The sequence below is a fragment of the Antechinus flavipes genome, chromosome 4 (genome assembly GCF_016432865.1).
Source record: "Antechinus flavipes isolate AdamAnt ecotype Samford, QLD, Australia chromosome 4, AdamAnt_v2, whole genome shotgun sequence".
Classification (NCBI taxonomy): Eukaryota; Metazoa; Chordata; class Mammalia; order Dasyuromorphia; family Dasyuridae; genus Antechinus; species Antechinus flavipes.
Genome location: NC_067401.1, coordinates 81,662,103 through 81,677,164, shown reverse-complemented (window position 1 = coordinate 81,677,164; position 15,062 = coordinate 81,662,103). Strand labels below are relative to the sequence as shown.

Genomic DNA, 15,062 nt, shown 5'->3' with positions numbered 1-15,062 from the left:
ATGACCTATAGGAACCTCCTATCCATCACAGCCAGGGAGAACCGCTCTGGGATTGAGGGGATCTAGATTTCCTTCAGGAGCAGCCTTGTTTCCTCCCACCCCCACCCTCATCATTTGATCTCTGGAACCCGGGTTCTGTGCCTTCCAGCCCCCTTAGAGGCTTTGCCCTCTCTAGGACCAGGAGACCCCCAATCCACAGTTACATTTGTGGGTCCATGCTGAGGAATGACTCGATTCCATTTCATCTCTTTCTGGTTCACGAGTCAGGCCCCTCTAGTCGGACGTGGTGGGGGGGGAGAGACCAAGGTAGGAGATGTGGTCAGGTACCGGGAGCCTGCGGCCTTCTATGGTCGGCCTCTGCTGGTCCCTGACCTGGCAGGTGGAGGCAGAGGCTCCGTCTGGGCCGGCCCCATCACTAAAGATCCCTCCAAGGCCCCGAGGCTGCAGCTGCAGGCGCATCATGGTCAGAGTGACGGGCTCAGAGGCAAAGGAAGACAAGCACGTGGCAGCCTGCCGAACTCCACAATCAGTGTTTTATTGAAAGGCGTAAGTAGTGGGACAGTTACACGGACGTACAAAACTATCACTCCTGGCCCCGGGCTGCACCTGCGCAACATGCCCCTTCTCTCACAACCGTCTCCACAAAGACTTCACTATCTGAGGGTGAGGACGGCAGCCCGGAGGTCTCTTCTCCCCCTCTCACCGTCCCTGAACCGGAGGGTGAGAAGCCCACTGGTGTACATTCGGCGGTCAGAATCCCCTAAGAGCCAGCTGGCTGGCAGGAAGGTGATTGGGATTAAGTAGCTTTTTGGCACTGTCCCACACAGAACCCCTTTGCAGCTCCGGCCAGAGCGGAGAAAGGCAGCGAGGAACACGGGCGTGTCGGGCACGCACAGACACCCCCGCGTCCTGCACCACAACGTCTGGTGGTTTATTGGGGGGGAGGGACAGGTGCACTCCCTCTTCTACAGTTAACATTCACATGAGGAAAACCCCTATTTAAACAACACACACACACAAGAAAATGAAAATCAAATCTCTTTTCCTCCTCATCTTTGTCCAAAGCTAATTCCTAGAAAGAATAAACAGTAAGTGGGTTTCAAGAGACTTGCCGGGGTTCGGTTTCCTTCCTCCTCCTCACCCCACCCCCCCACCCCAGTCACCACGAAGCCATCCCTCGCCCCCACTCCCTCCAAGCTGGCTCCTACAAGAGCAAACTCCTTTTTGGTAAGTAGAAGGTTACGGGCTTGGTCAGCACCAACCCCCACTGGCTACAGACTTTTTAGCTTCTGGGACAGTTGTGATTCTCGCAGTGATGTGGGAGGGGTGTCTCCGCGGGACACGAGGGCGGCCTTCCCACGAGGCGCTTACTGCTTCTCCGCCTTCCTCTTGCAGTAGTTGCTGTAGGTCTCCTCAAACATCGCTTTGCAGGGGAAACAGGCCTTCAGCTTGGAGCAAATGAGGAAGGAGCCCCCCATCTTTCGGTGGAGGGAGTAAGTCTCCTCTGGCGGGGGGATGAGCCGGTGCTTCAGCATGATGGGAATCAGGCCGTGGATCTTCTCCGTGGTGCTCTGGCTCCCAAAGTCAAAGGGTGAGTCCGAGGCGAAGGCCTCCCCCAGGATCAGGATGGCGTCCAGGTGGGCGTCCTCCATGGCCTGGGGCGCAGGGAAGAGAGAAAAAGCCCAGGGGACCCTCAGGATGCGACCGGTCCCGGAAGCGGGGAGGGCATTCCCAGCCTTGCTTATCCTCGCCAAGGACGCTGCGGTTTGTTACTGACCTTACTTCAACCACTTAACTCTCTAACTAAGTCAAAATGCAAGGAAATGCAGCGGGGGCCCAAGGCCGGATACTTCTAGGCGACAGGTACCCGAGGGGCCTCCGGGCCGCTGCCCTTGGTACAAACGCGGGGTCTGGGCTCACTCGGGGCCTGGGGAGCCCTCGGCTCACCTTCACTTCGTAGCCGGTGAGGAACTTCATCTCTATCGACTTCTTCAGCACGGTCTCTCGGTCCCGGTCAGCCGCGGCCCTGATTATCTAGACACACACAGGTGAGGGCCTGGCTCGTGGCCCACTCCGGCATTCAGGCCCCCCTGCCTCGTTCCCCTTCCTCGGGGGTGACAAGTGATGGAGAGTGTGGATGGGGTCTTGATGCATCTCCCATTGCATCTAGTGGCCTTCTGAATGCCCAGACCCTTATCAAAAGGGGGCGGGGAGACAGAGGGGTTGGCTCATAGCCCGGGAGGCTGGTCTGGGGGAGCTCCTGCAGCAGCAGCCATAGCCAGGACTTCCCAGAGAGGGCTGCTTTCCTGGCGGGGGAGCAGGCCGGGGGAGGGATACCCTTTAACCAGGCTTCAGAATCCCACCAAGGAGCTTCATGTACATGGGGATTTCCCAAGCCTCAACCACAGCCAAGCTCCCATGTTTCTCGTGGGAAGGAGCTACGCTACGGGGGCAGACCCAGACAGAGATGTCGGGGCATCCTGGGATCCGGGGCCAGCTCTGCCTGCGGGCCCTCGTCTCCGTGACCGGCCTCCCGTACCTGGATGTAAAGGTCAGTGAATGTCTCGTCATACTCCCGGGTTGCTCCAAAGTCAAGGAGAGCCACCTGGAGAGGACCAGAAAAAGCCGGCAAAGTGAGGGGAGAGGCTGCACGGGGGCTCGCTACCCCCCACTCCGGCACCCCACGGCGACGAGTGACGGCTGCTCCGAGCGGCTGTGCCCCATTCACCCTCCTCCCGAGACTTGTCAACAACTTTGTGCCACCTGAGAGGGAGCAAAAGACAGAGGACGCCGGGGCGAGGCTCTTGGGCCCCTTTACTCTGAGACAGCAATGAGCTTGGGGGGCTGTGGGGCCACTGAGCCTTGGGGTCTGAGGCTCCTTACCTTGTGCTGCTGGGGATCATAAAAGAAATTAGACCAGTTGGGGTCAGTCTGCATGAAGTGAAACTCAAACAGCTCCCTCAGACACAGGACCAGGATGTTGTAGCAAATCTGGGGGGAGAGAAGGGCAGGAATGGGGAGATGGCACTCGCCAGCACGGATCTTGGGCTGCAGGGAGTGCTGCCAGTCAGCCCCCGCTCTCTGCTCCCCAGACTTGTCTCAGAGCCCCTTGGGGGGCCAAAGCAACCCAATGTTTGCCTCAGGATGACATCCGGCTCAAAAGGGGAAGGGCACGGCATTGCAGGAAGGCCCGGCCCTCTGTTCCCCCGCCCAGAGCGCGTGAGGCTCCATCTGAGGGCCGGCCATAGGAGGGCCTGCTTCATGCTGCCGCTCTCCCTCGTCCTTCTCTCTGTCCCAAACGCATGCTCTCTGTGGTCACGAAAATCGTTTTTGAGAGAGAGATTTTGACCTCTGCCCTGCTCTTCAGAGCACAAAGGCACCTTGAGTTCCTCATTCCACCTGAACAGCCGCCCACTGTGCCCCTCCGACTGACCCGGCGTGTGCCCCCCACCGACGTCCGGCCCCAGGGTCAGCACCCAGCTCGGGGCCCGCGGGTCACACTGGGTCCCTGCGCCCGGGCACTGGGCCTTCCCTCCAACCAATGCATCTTGGCCCGCAGAACACCAGGGAGCACTGACAGGACTTTGACATTACAAACGTGCACGGCGTCCCCAAGCCTTCCCCTCGTGCCGCCGCTGCTCTCCTGCGGCCCGTGTGCTCCTTTCTCCTAATGGTCGCCACGGCTCTGGGTTCGGAAACCCTTAGCACACACCGCCTGAGCCCGCAGGCTGGTGGGCCGCCCCCTCGGCCCCTGCAGACACTGCTCTTCAAGATGGAGTTGGGGGGGCAGCTCATCCCCTATCCCCTTCAGGGGCTTCCCCCGCAAAATACCTCATTTCTAATTTCCTGGCTCAGCCCTTCAGCCTGGTCCAGGGGAAAGCCGGACACCAACTCGGTGGTCAGGACGTGAGGACTACACAGCTCATCCACGACCTCCGGCACGTAGAAGAAGGGGTGATCCTTCAGCAGCTCCCTAGCAATCAGAGGCACAGCAGGGAGGAAGGGTAAAGTCACGGCCCAACTGGGCTCTCCAAGGGGAAGGTGACATTTCCCTGGTTTCCTCAAAGGGAAAGTGAGTGTTTGGGGGCACTCGGGGACAATTCCCGTCTGTCTGCCCTCCCCTTCCCCCCTCAGGGTCTCCTTTGTAGCCCCCTCTTTACACCTCTTCTCTAGGGGGTCTGTGGTCAGGGGACCCTTATGGTGGGGATCCCTTAGGGACACACTTGAACTTCTTGGCACAGGCAGCTTCCCTCTTGTAGTCACACTCGAGGGCCAGCTCCCGTCTCAGCACGTCAATCAGATGTTCCGGGAACAGGCCTGGGCAGGACAAGAGCAAGTGGAGAATGGGGAGGCCTGAGCCCCGGTCCCTGAGCCGGCCCGCCCGCCGCCCTGGGTCTGCGCCTACCTTCCGGGAGCACGTTGCTCATGCTGAGAACGGCCATCAGGTTGTTCACGTCACTGTTGATGCTCTGGGCCACCCCCGGGTACTGCGAGGGAGAGACAGGCGGGGGATGGCACAGGGCCTCCCAGCACGCCCACGCACCCACCCACGCTGCCCCCGGACGCCGTCCGTCAGTCCGTCCCGGCTCCCGTCCGGCCCCCTCCACCAGGCGGCAGGGCTGCGCCGCTCACGGCTTCAGGGGCTGCCCAAGGGACAACCTGGAGAAGTTCAGAGAAGCCGCGCTGTCCCCGGCACCTCACCCGCCTACCTGGATCTTCATGGCTACCTCTCGCCCATTCTTCATCCGGGCCAGGTGGACCTGCCCGATGGAAGCGGCGGCAAAGGGCCGCTCCTCAAAGTACTCCAGTTTGTCCCTCCAATTGGGACCGAGGTCGTTGTTCAGAGTTTTCTGGAGGGAAAAAGGGTTCAAAAGAGGAGACTTGCTGGGATGAAGGTCTGAAGCCCCCTCCCCTTGGTCACGAGCTCATGAGGAGGGGAGCGGAGCACTCGGGTGGGGTCGTGCTTTCCAACCAACTTCCAACCCGGTGTGTGTGGGTGCTTTCTTCCCTGCTCCAGGAGAAGCTCGGAGCCCCCCACTAGGGCCTCTGCTGGCCGGCCTCAGGGCACCCCAATCTCACCGTCATCTGTTTCAAGGGCATAAAGTCCGCGCTCTGCCTCACGCGATCAAAGATCTTGGCCAGTTGGGGGTTGATGAAAGCATCGTCTGAGGGGAAAGAGAGCCGAGGGACGAGCAGAATGATTTGGGGAAGGAAAGGACAAGCACAGGTTATGAGGGGCGTAAGGTTGTGGGTTCAGCAGCCACACCCCCAGTGTAAGATTGGGGGTCTCAGGACTGGCTTCAAAAGCCTCTTGGGAAAACGCCATAGCTTTCCGTGAGAGCCGTGAGGTTGGACGGGCCGGGAGCGTCCTGTAGTCCCGCCTGGTGCCGGGGACCCAGAGACAGTCCCTGCCCTCGGAAGCTGTTTCTCTGAGCCCAGCGATCTCCCGAGGAGACACGAGGCCACAAGCTCCCGTGCCAAGAAACTGCGGGCAGGGACGCCAACTGCGGGCTCCCGCCTCAGCTTCTGCTCTGGGGGCTGGTGGATCGGGGGGGAGGGGAAAGAGGAGGGAGCCCAGCCCCCCCGCTGACAGACCCCGTCCCCAGCAAGGCCTGAGGCCCCACGCTTACCCTGGATGCTCAGCATCTGGCCCAGCTTCAAGGCGGCTCCTCTCACCTTGCACAAGGTGCTCACGATTCTCTCCGCATTGGCCTCGGAAAGAAAGGGACTCGAGTCCAGGATGGCCTTCTTCCCTGTCCCATGGGAAAAGAGGGAGCTTACGGGGGGCCAAGGGGCCCTTCTCAAGCGACGGGCTCTCTGCAGCTGTTTCAAGGAACACAAGAAGTTCCCCTTTCTGTTCCCTTCTGGTGGGAGAGTAGGAGGACGGTCCTAGAAAGTGCGGTGACCCAGAGGGGCCACAGTGGGGGTGGGGGGTGGGGGAGGGGCCCAATTACCTGCCTCCCTTTCTCCTCCAGAGCCATCTGGGTCCTGCGGACGACCGGAGATGACCCTGGACGCAGTGGGAGACTTTGGCCTTTAAAGCATTCTGAAAACCCAGATGATCCGCCATGTTCCCCAAGTCCTCCTTGGGGACGAAGTGCAAACCTTTAAGCCCTTGCAGGCCCTCAGAATGGAGGCCGCCCTGACTCGCCAGCCTCAGTGCCCCCGTCACGGGGGCTGCCACACCTGGTCCATGCACCCTCCTATGACCCAGGCCTGGGGGGGAGGTGCCCTGACAGAAAGAAGCCTATCCGAGGGGGCGGAGCCCAAGCAACAGGTCGGTCCAGGCCACAGGATAATTGGGAAATTATTGGAGAGGAGGCTGGGAGGGCTTCCTAGCATTCAGGACGACCACCCCCAAGGCCCAGGGCACCCCGCCCCTGCCAAGATTCTGTCACGATCCTGCTCCTCCTCCCGAAGGATCGCCGGGAGGGCTCGGCACGGCTGCTGCAGAAATCCGAGCCACGTGTGTGCACACGTCCGTGTGTATGCAGGTGTATTTTCTGTTTTTCTTGCCTTTTCAGTGGGTGGGGGAGGAGGAAACAATTTGAAACTGAAAATAAAATTGTACTGGAAACCCTGCCAGGTTTTCAGCCCTCCCCTGCAGGCCGTCCTATAGGTACTTGGGCACGGGAGCCCCCCAGAGTGAGGCTGCCTTCCCAAGACCCAGAAAGCCCCCCACTACAGAACTTGAGCAATGGCTGACCGGGCGCCAGCCGGACCCACATTATTCACCACACGCGGTCACACGGCCTCTAGAACCCAGGGAGGAGGAGGGGTCGATGGCCTTTGTCCCCCAGCACTTAGCCTAGAGTCAGCAGAGTGGGCCCCAGAGAAAAAGGGAGAAAACAGGTGGCGAGCAGGGGCGTGTGCTGTGCTGCATTCAAACCCCAACTTCGTAGGACACTTAACACTGCGTGACCATCAGTGGGAAGGTCTGGCTCTTATCAGTTGTTGGGGCTCAATCGGATCTGACACTTCCTGACCCATTTGGGGTTTCCTTAGCAGAGATACTGGAGGGGTTGGCCATTTCCTTCTGCTCATTTTACAGATGGGAACACTGAGGCTGGGGTGCTCCCTGGCCAACAGTATGACACCAGGGGTTCTTCCCAGGGCACAGCAGAACACCAGGCTCAGACCGGGTCTCCGACACCCACTGGCCGGCTCCCGTCGGCCACATGGAGCCCAGCCAAGGGTGCACAAGCCGTGTGAGTTGTGAGGGGTGCGTGTGTGTAGAAGTGCTGTCGCTGAGAAGGGCAGGAGGCGCAGGGCGGCGGAGGCCCCGACAGACCCACAAGGGCAAGCGGGAGAAGAAGCTGCCTCCGGAGGCTGGGAACCTCCCCTCCCCCCCGCCAGATTCACAAACTGTCACCCAAACCCCCTTTGAAAGGTGGGGCTGGGGGGGGCTCCCGCAAGGCTGCCCCGTTAGTGAGGGGCCCGGCGCCCATCAGGGCACAAGGACAGACGGTTGTTTCCCTTTAATGATTCACCAATCAGACCTGAGAAAAAAGCGGAGGGTGGGGGGGAGGGCAAAGAGCCCAGACCTAATTGGACAGCCCCAGGTCCGGGGCCCCCTGAGTGACACACAGAAGCCACGCCCTCCCTGCGGCCCTCTGGGGAGCGAGGGGACGGGCACGAGCCCTGACTGGACGCCTCCCAGCTTGGAGACTGAATTCTGCCCCAGCGGGAGCGCCTCGCGCCGTCTCAAGGCCACGGCCGCCCCCGCGCCCTGCCCTGGCTTCGGTGTCGCCCTCCCCACCCCCGCCTGACGCAGTCAGAGCAATGGCGCAGCTGGGACGGGGGGAGGCGTCCCCAAAGTGCGTGTGGGGAGCAGTGATTCTGGGGGGGAGGTCAGAGGCAGCTCCTGACTCTAAGATCCAAAGCCACAAAGAGATGGTTGGCCCCGGGGTGCTTCTGAAAGAGGGAGCCAGTGGAACCCCGGGGCTCCTGTCCAGGTCTCTGGCAGACTGAGCCCCCAAGAGTCAGGCGGGGAGGAGCCACGCCCTTGGGGGGACCAGCAGCTTCAGACCAAGTCCTTCCCCTCCTTCCTCCTCTTGCCTTTGGAAGATTGGGGCCCTTCCCCTGGGCTGGCCTTGCGGGGTCTGCTGAGGGGCCCCCTTCTCCCCTGAGCTTCCTGTCCATGCTCCCCCTCCCCAGCCCCGGCCTCTGCGACCGCTCCAGGCACTAAGTCCAGGGCCCTGTGGCCAGTCTGGGAGAAGAGAAGCTCCCACGGACTCTGCTTTTTGTGCGGGGGCCTCTGGCCCGAGACCCTGAAGGAGGGTGGTGAGCGCCCCCTGCTGGGCTCGGCTCTGGGCCCCTGCCCGTGACCTTGGGGTCAGGACCCACGAGGCTGCATGAGCTGAGAGGGTCAGGAATGAGCCAAGGGGAGAAGGAAAAGTAGTGGCAGTCACGTGTCAGGCCGCCCATTCTGGAAAATGGGGATTCAGGTCCCAAGGACACCATCCTGTCCCCTGCCCGCACAGCGCCAGGCTGTCCCCAACTCTCTGGAGCCGGGCGGCGGGCACGAGAAGTGGGGCGCAGCACGAGGGGGAGAGATCAGCGGCCAGGCAGCGCCCCGAGGGCAGCGAACAGAAGCAGCCGCTCCTGTGTGGACTCCACCACCAGTGCAGGGAATGATTTACGGGAACATTTAATAGTCAAACAAGTTCTTTTCCCCTGGTGGGCACACCCAGGTAAATGGCCTGGACCCACAAGACCGGGGTTCAGTTCTCCTCTTGGCCACTTACTAAATACACAATAACTGGTGGGTCACCTCTGCTGGGGGGGGGGGGGGGAGGAAGAGGGTCCTACATCCAGTCCTAGGCCCAGGCTGCTCTGAGGCTGGAGGCCCGGCAAAGGGGATCAAATCCGACCATCACCTCCCAGGGCACCCCAAGCTCTGAACACAAAGGGTAGTTCTGGCTGGGTTCCTGAGGCAAGGTTCTGCTCGTGCACAAGCAGAGTACAGAACCCCCTTTCCCACCTCCCCCCAATCCCGCCATTCCTGCAGCAACAGAGCCTCCTCACCATTTACAAGAAGCGGTTTCCTCTGGGGAGAACATCATCTGCCCAGAAGCCAAAGGACGCGGCTCCTGGCGTGGCCGCCCACCCATGACTGCCAGCCCCCGCCCCTGTCCTTGTCACTGCCCCTGCCCCAGTCTCACTCCTAAGCAGCCCTGGGCAAACTGGGTTTAAGGAAGGAATACACAGAGGAAGCTGCAGTCATTGGGGGCCCTTGAGAAATATGAACAGGGAGAGCCGGCATCCACAGCCTGAATAACCTGCGATTTGTACGAACCAGAAAGGAGCTGGGGAGGGGGGGGGTGGAGAAGGCTCCACAAAGGAAACAAATGATTCCAAGCACTTTCAAGAGGCCCAGCTTAACTCTACAAAGACTCAAACACATTCAATAAAGTGGGCCCCCTAAGACTTGGCACTTTGTGAGCTACCGGATTGGGTGACTGCATGTCCCTGAAAATATTTCTTTTTCAAATACTCTATAATTAGGACATGTCACTAATTCAGACAGAGGCTCCTCCCTAAACCCAGTTAAGGAGATTTTACGATACAAGTCTTGCCCTGAACCCAATGGCAGCGTGCCAGGGCCACAAGGCACCCCGCATCTCGGCCCAGCGGCACTCCCCCAGGTTGTCCTAAAGGAGGAAAGGAACATCTTTCCATCCAAAGGGAGGCTCCTTCCCACAGGGAGAGGAAAACGAGTCCCCTTCCCGCCTTCACACCAAGTGACCTCAGGCTCCCATCACACCTCACAGTCCCCCGTGGAACAGGACTCCATCTGGAGGCGAGCCTTTTTCGGGTCCTAGAATGTGTGACTCACCTGTGCTACTCTCGGGCCGCAGGCTCTTCTTGGCCACTTCAGCCAGGGCCCCAAAGCCCAGACCAACAGCTAGCCCTGAAACAAGAACAAAAACCCAGTTGTCATGACAACAAGGACAAATAACTATGACCGCCAGGATTTATTGTTGCAGCGCACTTCAAAGCTTGCAAAGCATCTCTCTCCTCACACAGATACCGGATGTTGTTATTCCCACTTTATAGGTGAGGAAGCTGAGGTTCTGAGCAGTAAGATTTGCCCACAGACCACATAGACCCTGAGCCTCACAATCCGCCATTCCTCCTGCGGCCGGACCAAGGCGTCCAACAAGGAAGATCCGCTTTAGGGATCCCCGAGTTAGCCCATCTGTCAGTCCAAATACTTTGGAGAAATACCCACTTCATATGGCCGCAGGAGTTTCATACCTCATACAAACAAAAAATCAGATGTAATCACTCCTGATAGGCCAGGTATCAGTGAGAAGGGAGCTGAAGAGTGACCAAGTAAAACACACACACACACACACACACACACACACACACACACACACACACTACCCTTTTGATGTCATTGGGCCCTTTGATAAAGTCTGGTGAAAACTATGGATCCTTCTCACAATCATACTTTTGGAAGCATGAAATACAATATGTAGCATTACAAAGGAAATCAAATATACTGAAAGCTGCTTATCAAAACATTTTTAAAAACCAAATTCATGCACCTCAAGTTAAGATACTTTAAGCTAAGGAGGCCCTGGGAATCAAGAGGGGGGAGATGAAAACGATGCTGCTCCATGACTGAGGACCGGAAACACTTATGTGTAACAATTAGTATTTCCTCATATGGTAGACCCAGAAAAAACTGTCCACTCATTCCAGTCTACAAAGCTTTAACGTTTACAATTACTCAAGCTCTCTCCACAGCAACTTTCCCATATAACTCCCTTTGCCTAGTTCCTTGCCCTGACCAAGCTTTTTAAAAGGTAGGGTGATATTAAAATGAACTAAAGAGATTTTTCTTTCCCACTGAAGCTATCATTAAGCAGTCCTAAAAATCTCCAAGGACAAATGAAGGTATGGATTCCAAATCTTCTTCCTGTAATACCTTTCAATATCGCTCCCCTTTAACCCTTTAACTCAAGGAGTAAACTGGAAGTCTTAAATAGTTTCTGACAAAAGACTAAGCAACTTCCTAGACAGCAAGGTGGTGCAGTGGATAGTGTCAGAGCCTGGAGTCAGGAAGAGACATCTTCATGAGTTCAAATCTGAACCTCTGATACAACCAGGGAGACCTTGGGCAAGTCACTTCACCTGTAATAGCATATGTGTAAAAATGTAAACAGCTTATCTATAAAATGAGCTAGAGAAGAAAAATGACAGACCACTCCAGAATCTTTGCCAAGAAAGCCCCAAATAGGGTCATTAAAAGCCAGAGAAGACTTGAAAACAACTGAACAAAAAAGGATGTCTATAAAATATATGGGATTCAGTTCATTAAAACAAGACAGATGCAATCATGCACCTATAAAATCCACTTTAGGAAAAGAAAAGAAGTCAGGGATGGGAGGAAAAGTTCATGTCAAAGATGTTTAAAGATTTTCTCAGAAAATCACAGAGGACAAGGCCAGAGATGGAAGGAACCTTTAGGTGTCCCCTCCTCCTCGGCACTCCGGGGCCCCAACCAGGCAGCCAGTTTTGGGACAATGGGACCAGAAACATTTTTCCAGATAAAAGAGGGCAGTGCAGCCCTCAGTTCTATTTCTTTTCTATACTCCACTTAGCCTGAGGCTGTTTCTTTATGCAGCCACATGGATCCATCTTCCTAGAGCACAACTCACAATAATCCCCATTGTCCCTGGCCAATATTTCTGCCACCGCCTCCCAAGAGAAACTCCTCAGTAAGGCTTTCAGTCTGCTCCAGCCCCAACTCCACTATCCTGCCTAAAGGACCCTGATCCTCCCAAACTGACCTTCCCATTCTCCACCCCCACACCTCCCATCATTATCATAACCTAACATTTGGTTCAGAAAAGTACTTCACAAAAATGATCTAATTTGATCTTCATGGTACACCCAAGAGGCAGATGCTATTAATCATTCCCATTTTACAGATAAAGAAACTCAGGCAAACACAGATTAAATGACTCACCCAAAAGCACAGGGCCCATAAGTATCTGAAGTCCAATTTGAATCCAGGTCTTGCTAAGACTGAGCCCTTGCACTGGCTATCCCTTACATCCCCGGCTCACTTCCTCTAAGACCCAGGACGAGGAGCACCTGCTACAGAAACCTTTCCCAACCCCTCAGTGCAGAGCCTGCCTCCCAGACTCTCCTGTATTTAACTATCCTCCATTTCATTTATTTATTCTGCATCTGTGTCTCTGGTTGCGTTCCATCCCCTCTCGGCCCTGGCACCTGGGACACAACCGGCCCTCCTGGGGTGCCTGCTGGCTAGCAGATCCGGTCCGGGTCGGTCTCCTCCAGAAGGGCTCATTCCCTGCCAATAGCTCCCATTTCTGGAGCACTTACATACACTTTCTCCTCTGATGCTAGGGAGATGGGATCATTGCCTTTATTTTACAGGTGAGGAGTCAGAGGCTGAAAGATATGGGGACCTTTCCCAAGACCTCAGTCACTGCCAAAGGCAGGATTCAAATCCCAAAACTGGGAGGCCCAAGGAGCCTTTTTGGGGTCCCCATGCTGCTCCCCAGTCATCAGAATGGAGCCAGAAGGGCTCTTACAGAGCAAGGAAACGAAGGCCGGAGAGGCCTTGGTCGCAGAGCTGGGATTTTCCCTACATGTCCCAGCTCCAAACTCATGGCACTGAGGCTACCTTGCCCCCAAATATAAACCCCAAAGAAATCCCCATGGTGCCACAGGACTGAGGGGTCCCCGAGGGCAGGGAGGCTCCGGGGCTAGCCAGCTGCTCAGGAATGACAGGCCGGTGAAGAACCCAGACACTGACCCAGAGCTGCAAGGGCCCTCGCGCTCACCCAGAGGCTCCTTACACAGCCCCCGCATGGGGACAGAAGCCCGAGCCCTGCTCTGGCCCTCACCACTTCCTCCTAACCAGGACAAAAGAGGATTTAAAAGCTCTTGCCCAGAGAACAAAAAAACAAACCCTGGAAAGGGGGCCCCCTCCCCCAATAAGGAAAGCATGGTGCTAGCACCAAAGGAGCCAGCAGGGAATGACAAAGCGGAGATGGAGAGATGTAACCCCTCCCCAGGCAGGATCAGTTCCTTCTCGGGTCCCAGCCCTCTGGTCTGCAAGGTCAAAGATGATGGTTCCCGCCTGGCAGAGCCACACAGGGCAGTCTTCACCACCAAGCACTGCCATCTGTAGATGGGGGGCCGCCTCTGAGCCCTTGCCCCTACACCCCCCCCCCATCTCACAGGAGGCTGCCCTCATCCTCGCCTCCCCGGCCGAGACTGTTCATGGATCGCAGGCTCTGGTCTTTCCTCCACAGGGACACAAAGCCCCTCAAACCGCCATCCCTACGCTGGACAGCCTGGCCAACAGGACAGGGTGTGAGCGGGCCTGGCCTGGCTTCTGCTCCTTCCTGTTTCTTCAGCTTCAGTTCTGCTCTCCCAGGTCTTCATGCCCTTGGCTGCCCCTCTGCCATTCTGATCAGCCCAGGTCACGCTCCTGCCTGCACTCATCCCTCTTCCTCACCATTACATCCAATCTGCCTGGGGTCCTTTTCCCTGTCTGTCTCCGAGGTTATCCCCTTACCTGAGCCCGCACCCAACCATACAGTTCATTCAGATTATGGGAACCCTTGTTCAGACCCCCACAAAGGCCTCTTCCTTCAGCCCGCTGGCTAACAGAGATTCAGAAGGACAGGCTGACCACGTTCAGGACTCACAGAGGCTCCCTATCGCCTCTGAGCCAAAAGACCGTCCCTCCAGCTCTCAGAGGCCCCCACAAGCTGACGCCTGTTCATCTTTCCAAGATGGTCCCCCCCGATCGCCTCTTTTCCCCCAGGTACTCGGCACAGGATCTGGCACAGGAGAGGCGCCAAATAAATCCTGCTGATGGACTAGAACAGAGAATGATTCAATCGTTCCCAAAGGTCAGCTCACTGCTTCCTAGATGTGATATTTGTCTCTTCCATCTCATCCATCTCTTCCACTTGCTGCCTTGGTGTTTTGGGGGAGACTACTACCCCTCCCTGGAATGCTTCCCCTTCCCGCCTCGGGAAGTGAATTCTCAAAGCTCAGGTGCAGGGCCGCCTCCTCCGAGAGATCTTCCATGACTCCGTCAGTCACTCAGGGCACTCTCGGGGCCCGTGCTGGCAGAATGCAAGCTTCTTGAGAGCAGGGGGTTTCCCTTTGGTCCAGCCCCTAGTGTGGTCCCCAGCACATGGCGAGTGCTTCATAAATGTGTAATGACTGACTAAGGCAGGGAACAACCCGTATGTCATTCCCAAGACAAGGTACCGGATGATCTTGGTCCATGTCATCTCCTCCCCTAGCCTGGAGGCTCCTGGAAGGGCAGACCATTTTCATAAAAATTAGCTCAGTGAATGAAACACTGAACTGGACACAGACTTTAGCCAACTCCCTGCTCCCCTCTCCAAATGGCCTTGGGGGTCCCATCTTATTTGAGAGATGGATTCCGTTTTGGAAAGTATGCTGCAAAATTATTCCTGACCAAATCCTGACCATTGAGGGACCCAGCCTGGCACAGAAGCCAGGGCAGCTGCCAGTCCCTCCATCCTACGGCTGCCCTGCAGGCCCCGCCGAATCACTCCAGAGGCCCAGAAGGCTGGCTCACTATGCCATTCCCTAGGTAGACATGTGGAGGATATTTTTTATCCTCCTCCTCCCTGAAAATTACTCCAAAAAGGTAGCTAGTTGGCCAAAAGAGAACAAAGTTCACCAAAGAAACAAAAAAGAAATCTGTATAAAGCAGTAATCATCAAAACCATTTAGTACTGGCTAAGAAATAGAATAATGAATCTTTGCTCTAGGTTAGATACACATGACTCAATAGTCAATGACTACAAGTAATCTAATGTTTGATAAACCCAAAGATTCCAGCTTCTGGGATAAGAACTCATTTCCTGACAAAAAATTTCTGGGGAAAATGGAAAATAGTATGGCAGAAGCTAGGCACTGACCAACAAATAACACCCTATACCAAGAAAAGGTTGGAATGGGTTCACGATTTAGACATAAAGGATGACACTGTAAGCAAATTAGTAGGGCAAGGGATAATCCACCTA

The 15,062-nt window shown here is 56.5% G+C and overlaps 1 protein-coding gene across 2 annotated transcripts in view; it reads right to left on the bottom strand.

The window, feature by feature from the left end:
- Nucleotides 1–519: 519 nt before the first annotated feature.
- Nucleotides 520–15,062, bottom strand: part of COQ8A (coenzyme Q8A) — a 54,773-nt gene continuing 40,230 nt past the window's right edge. For both annotated transcript variants that reach the window (XM_051993425.1, XM_051993426.1), the window contains 11 exons: nt 9,839–9,913; nt 5,631–5,753; nt 5,080–5,165; nt 4,710–4,850; nt 4,406–4,487; nt 4,224–4,317; nt 3,832–3,973; nt 2,884–2,991; nt 2,540–2,605; nt 1,948–2,034; nt 520–1,655 (listed from right to left, as the gene is read on the bottom strand). In XM_051993425.1, the coding sequence (XP_051849385.1) occupies nt 1,368–1,655; nt 1,948–2,034; nt 2,540–2,605; nt 2,884–2,991; nt 3,832–3,973; nt 4,224–4,317; nt 4,406–4,487; nt 4,710–4,850; nt 5,080–5,165; nt 5,631–5,753; nt 9,839–9,913 (1,292 nt within the window). In that variant the 3' untranslated portion in view covers nt 520–1,367. The remainder of the gene's footprint in view (nt 1,656–1,947; nt 2,035–2,539; nt 2,606–2,883; nt 2,992–3,831; nt 3,974–4,223; nt 4,318–4,405; nt 4,488–4,709; nt 4,851–5,079; nt 5,166–5,630; nt 5,754–9,838; nt 9,914–15,062) is intronic.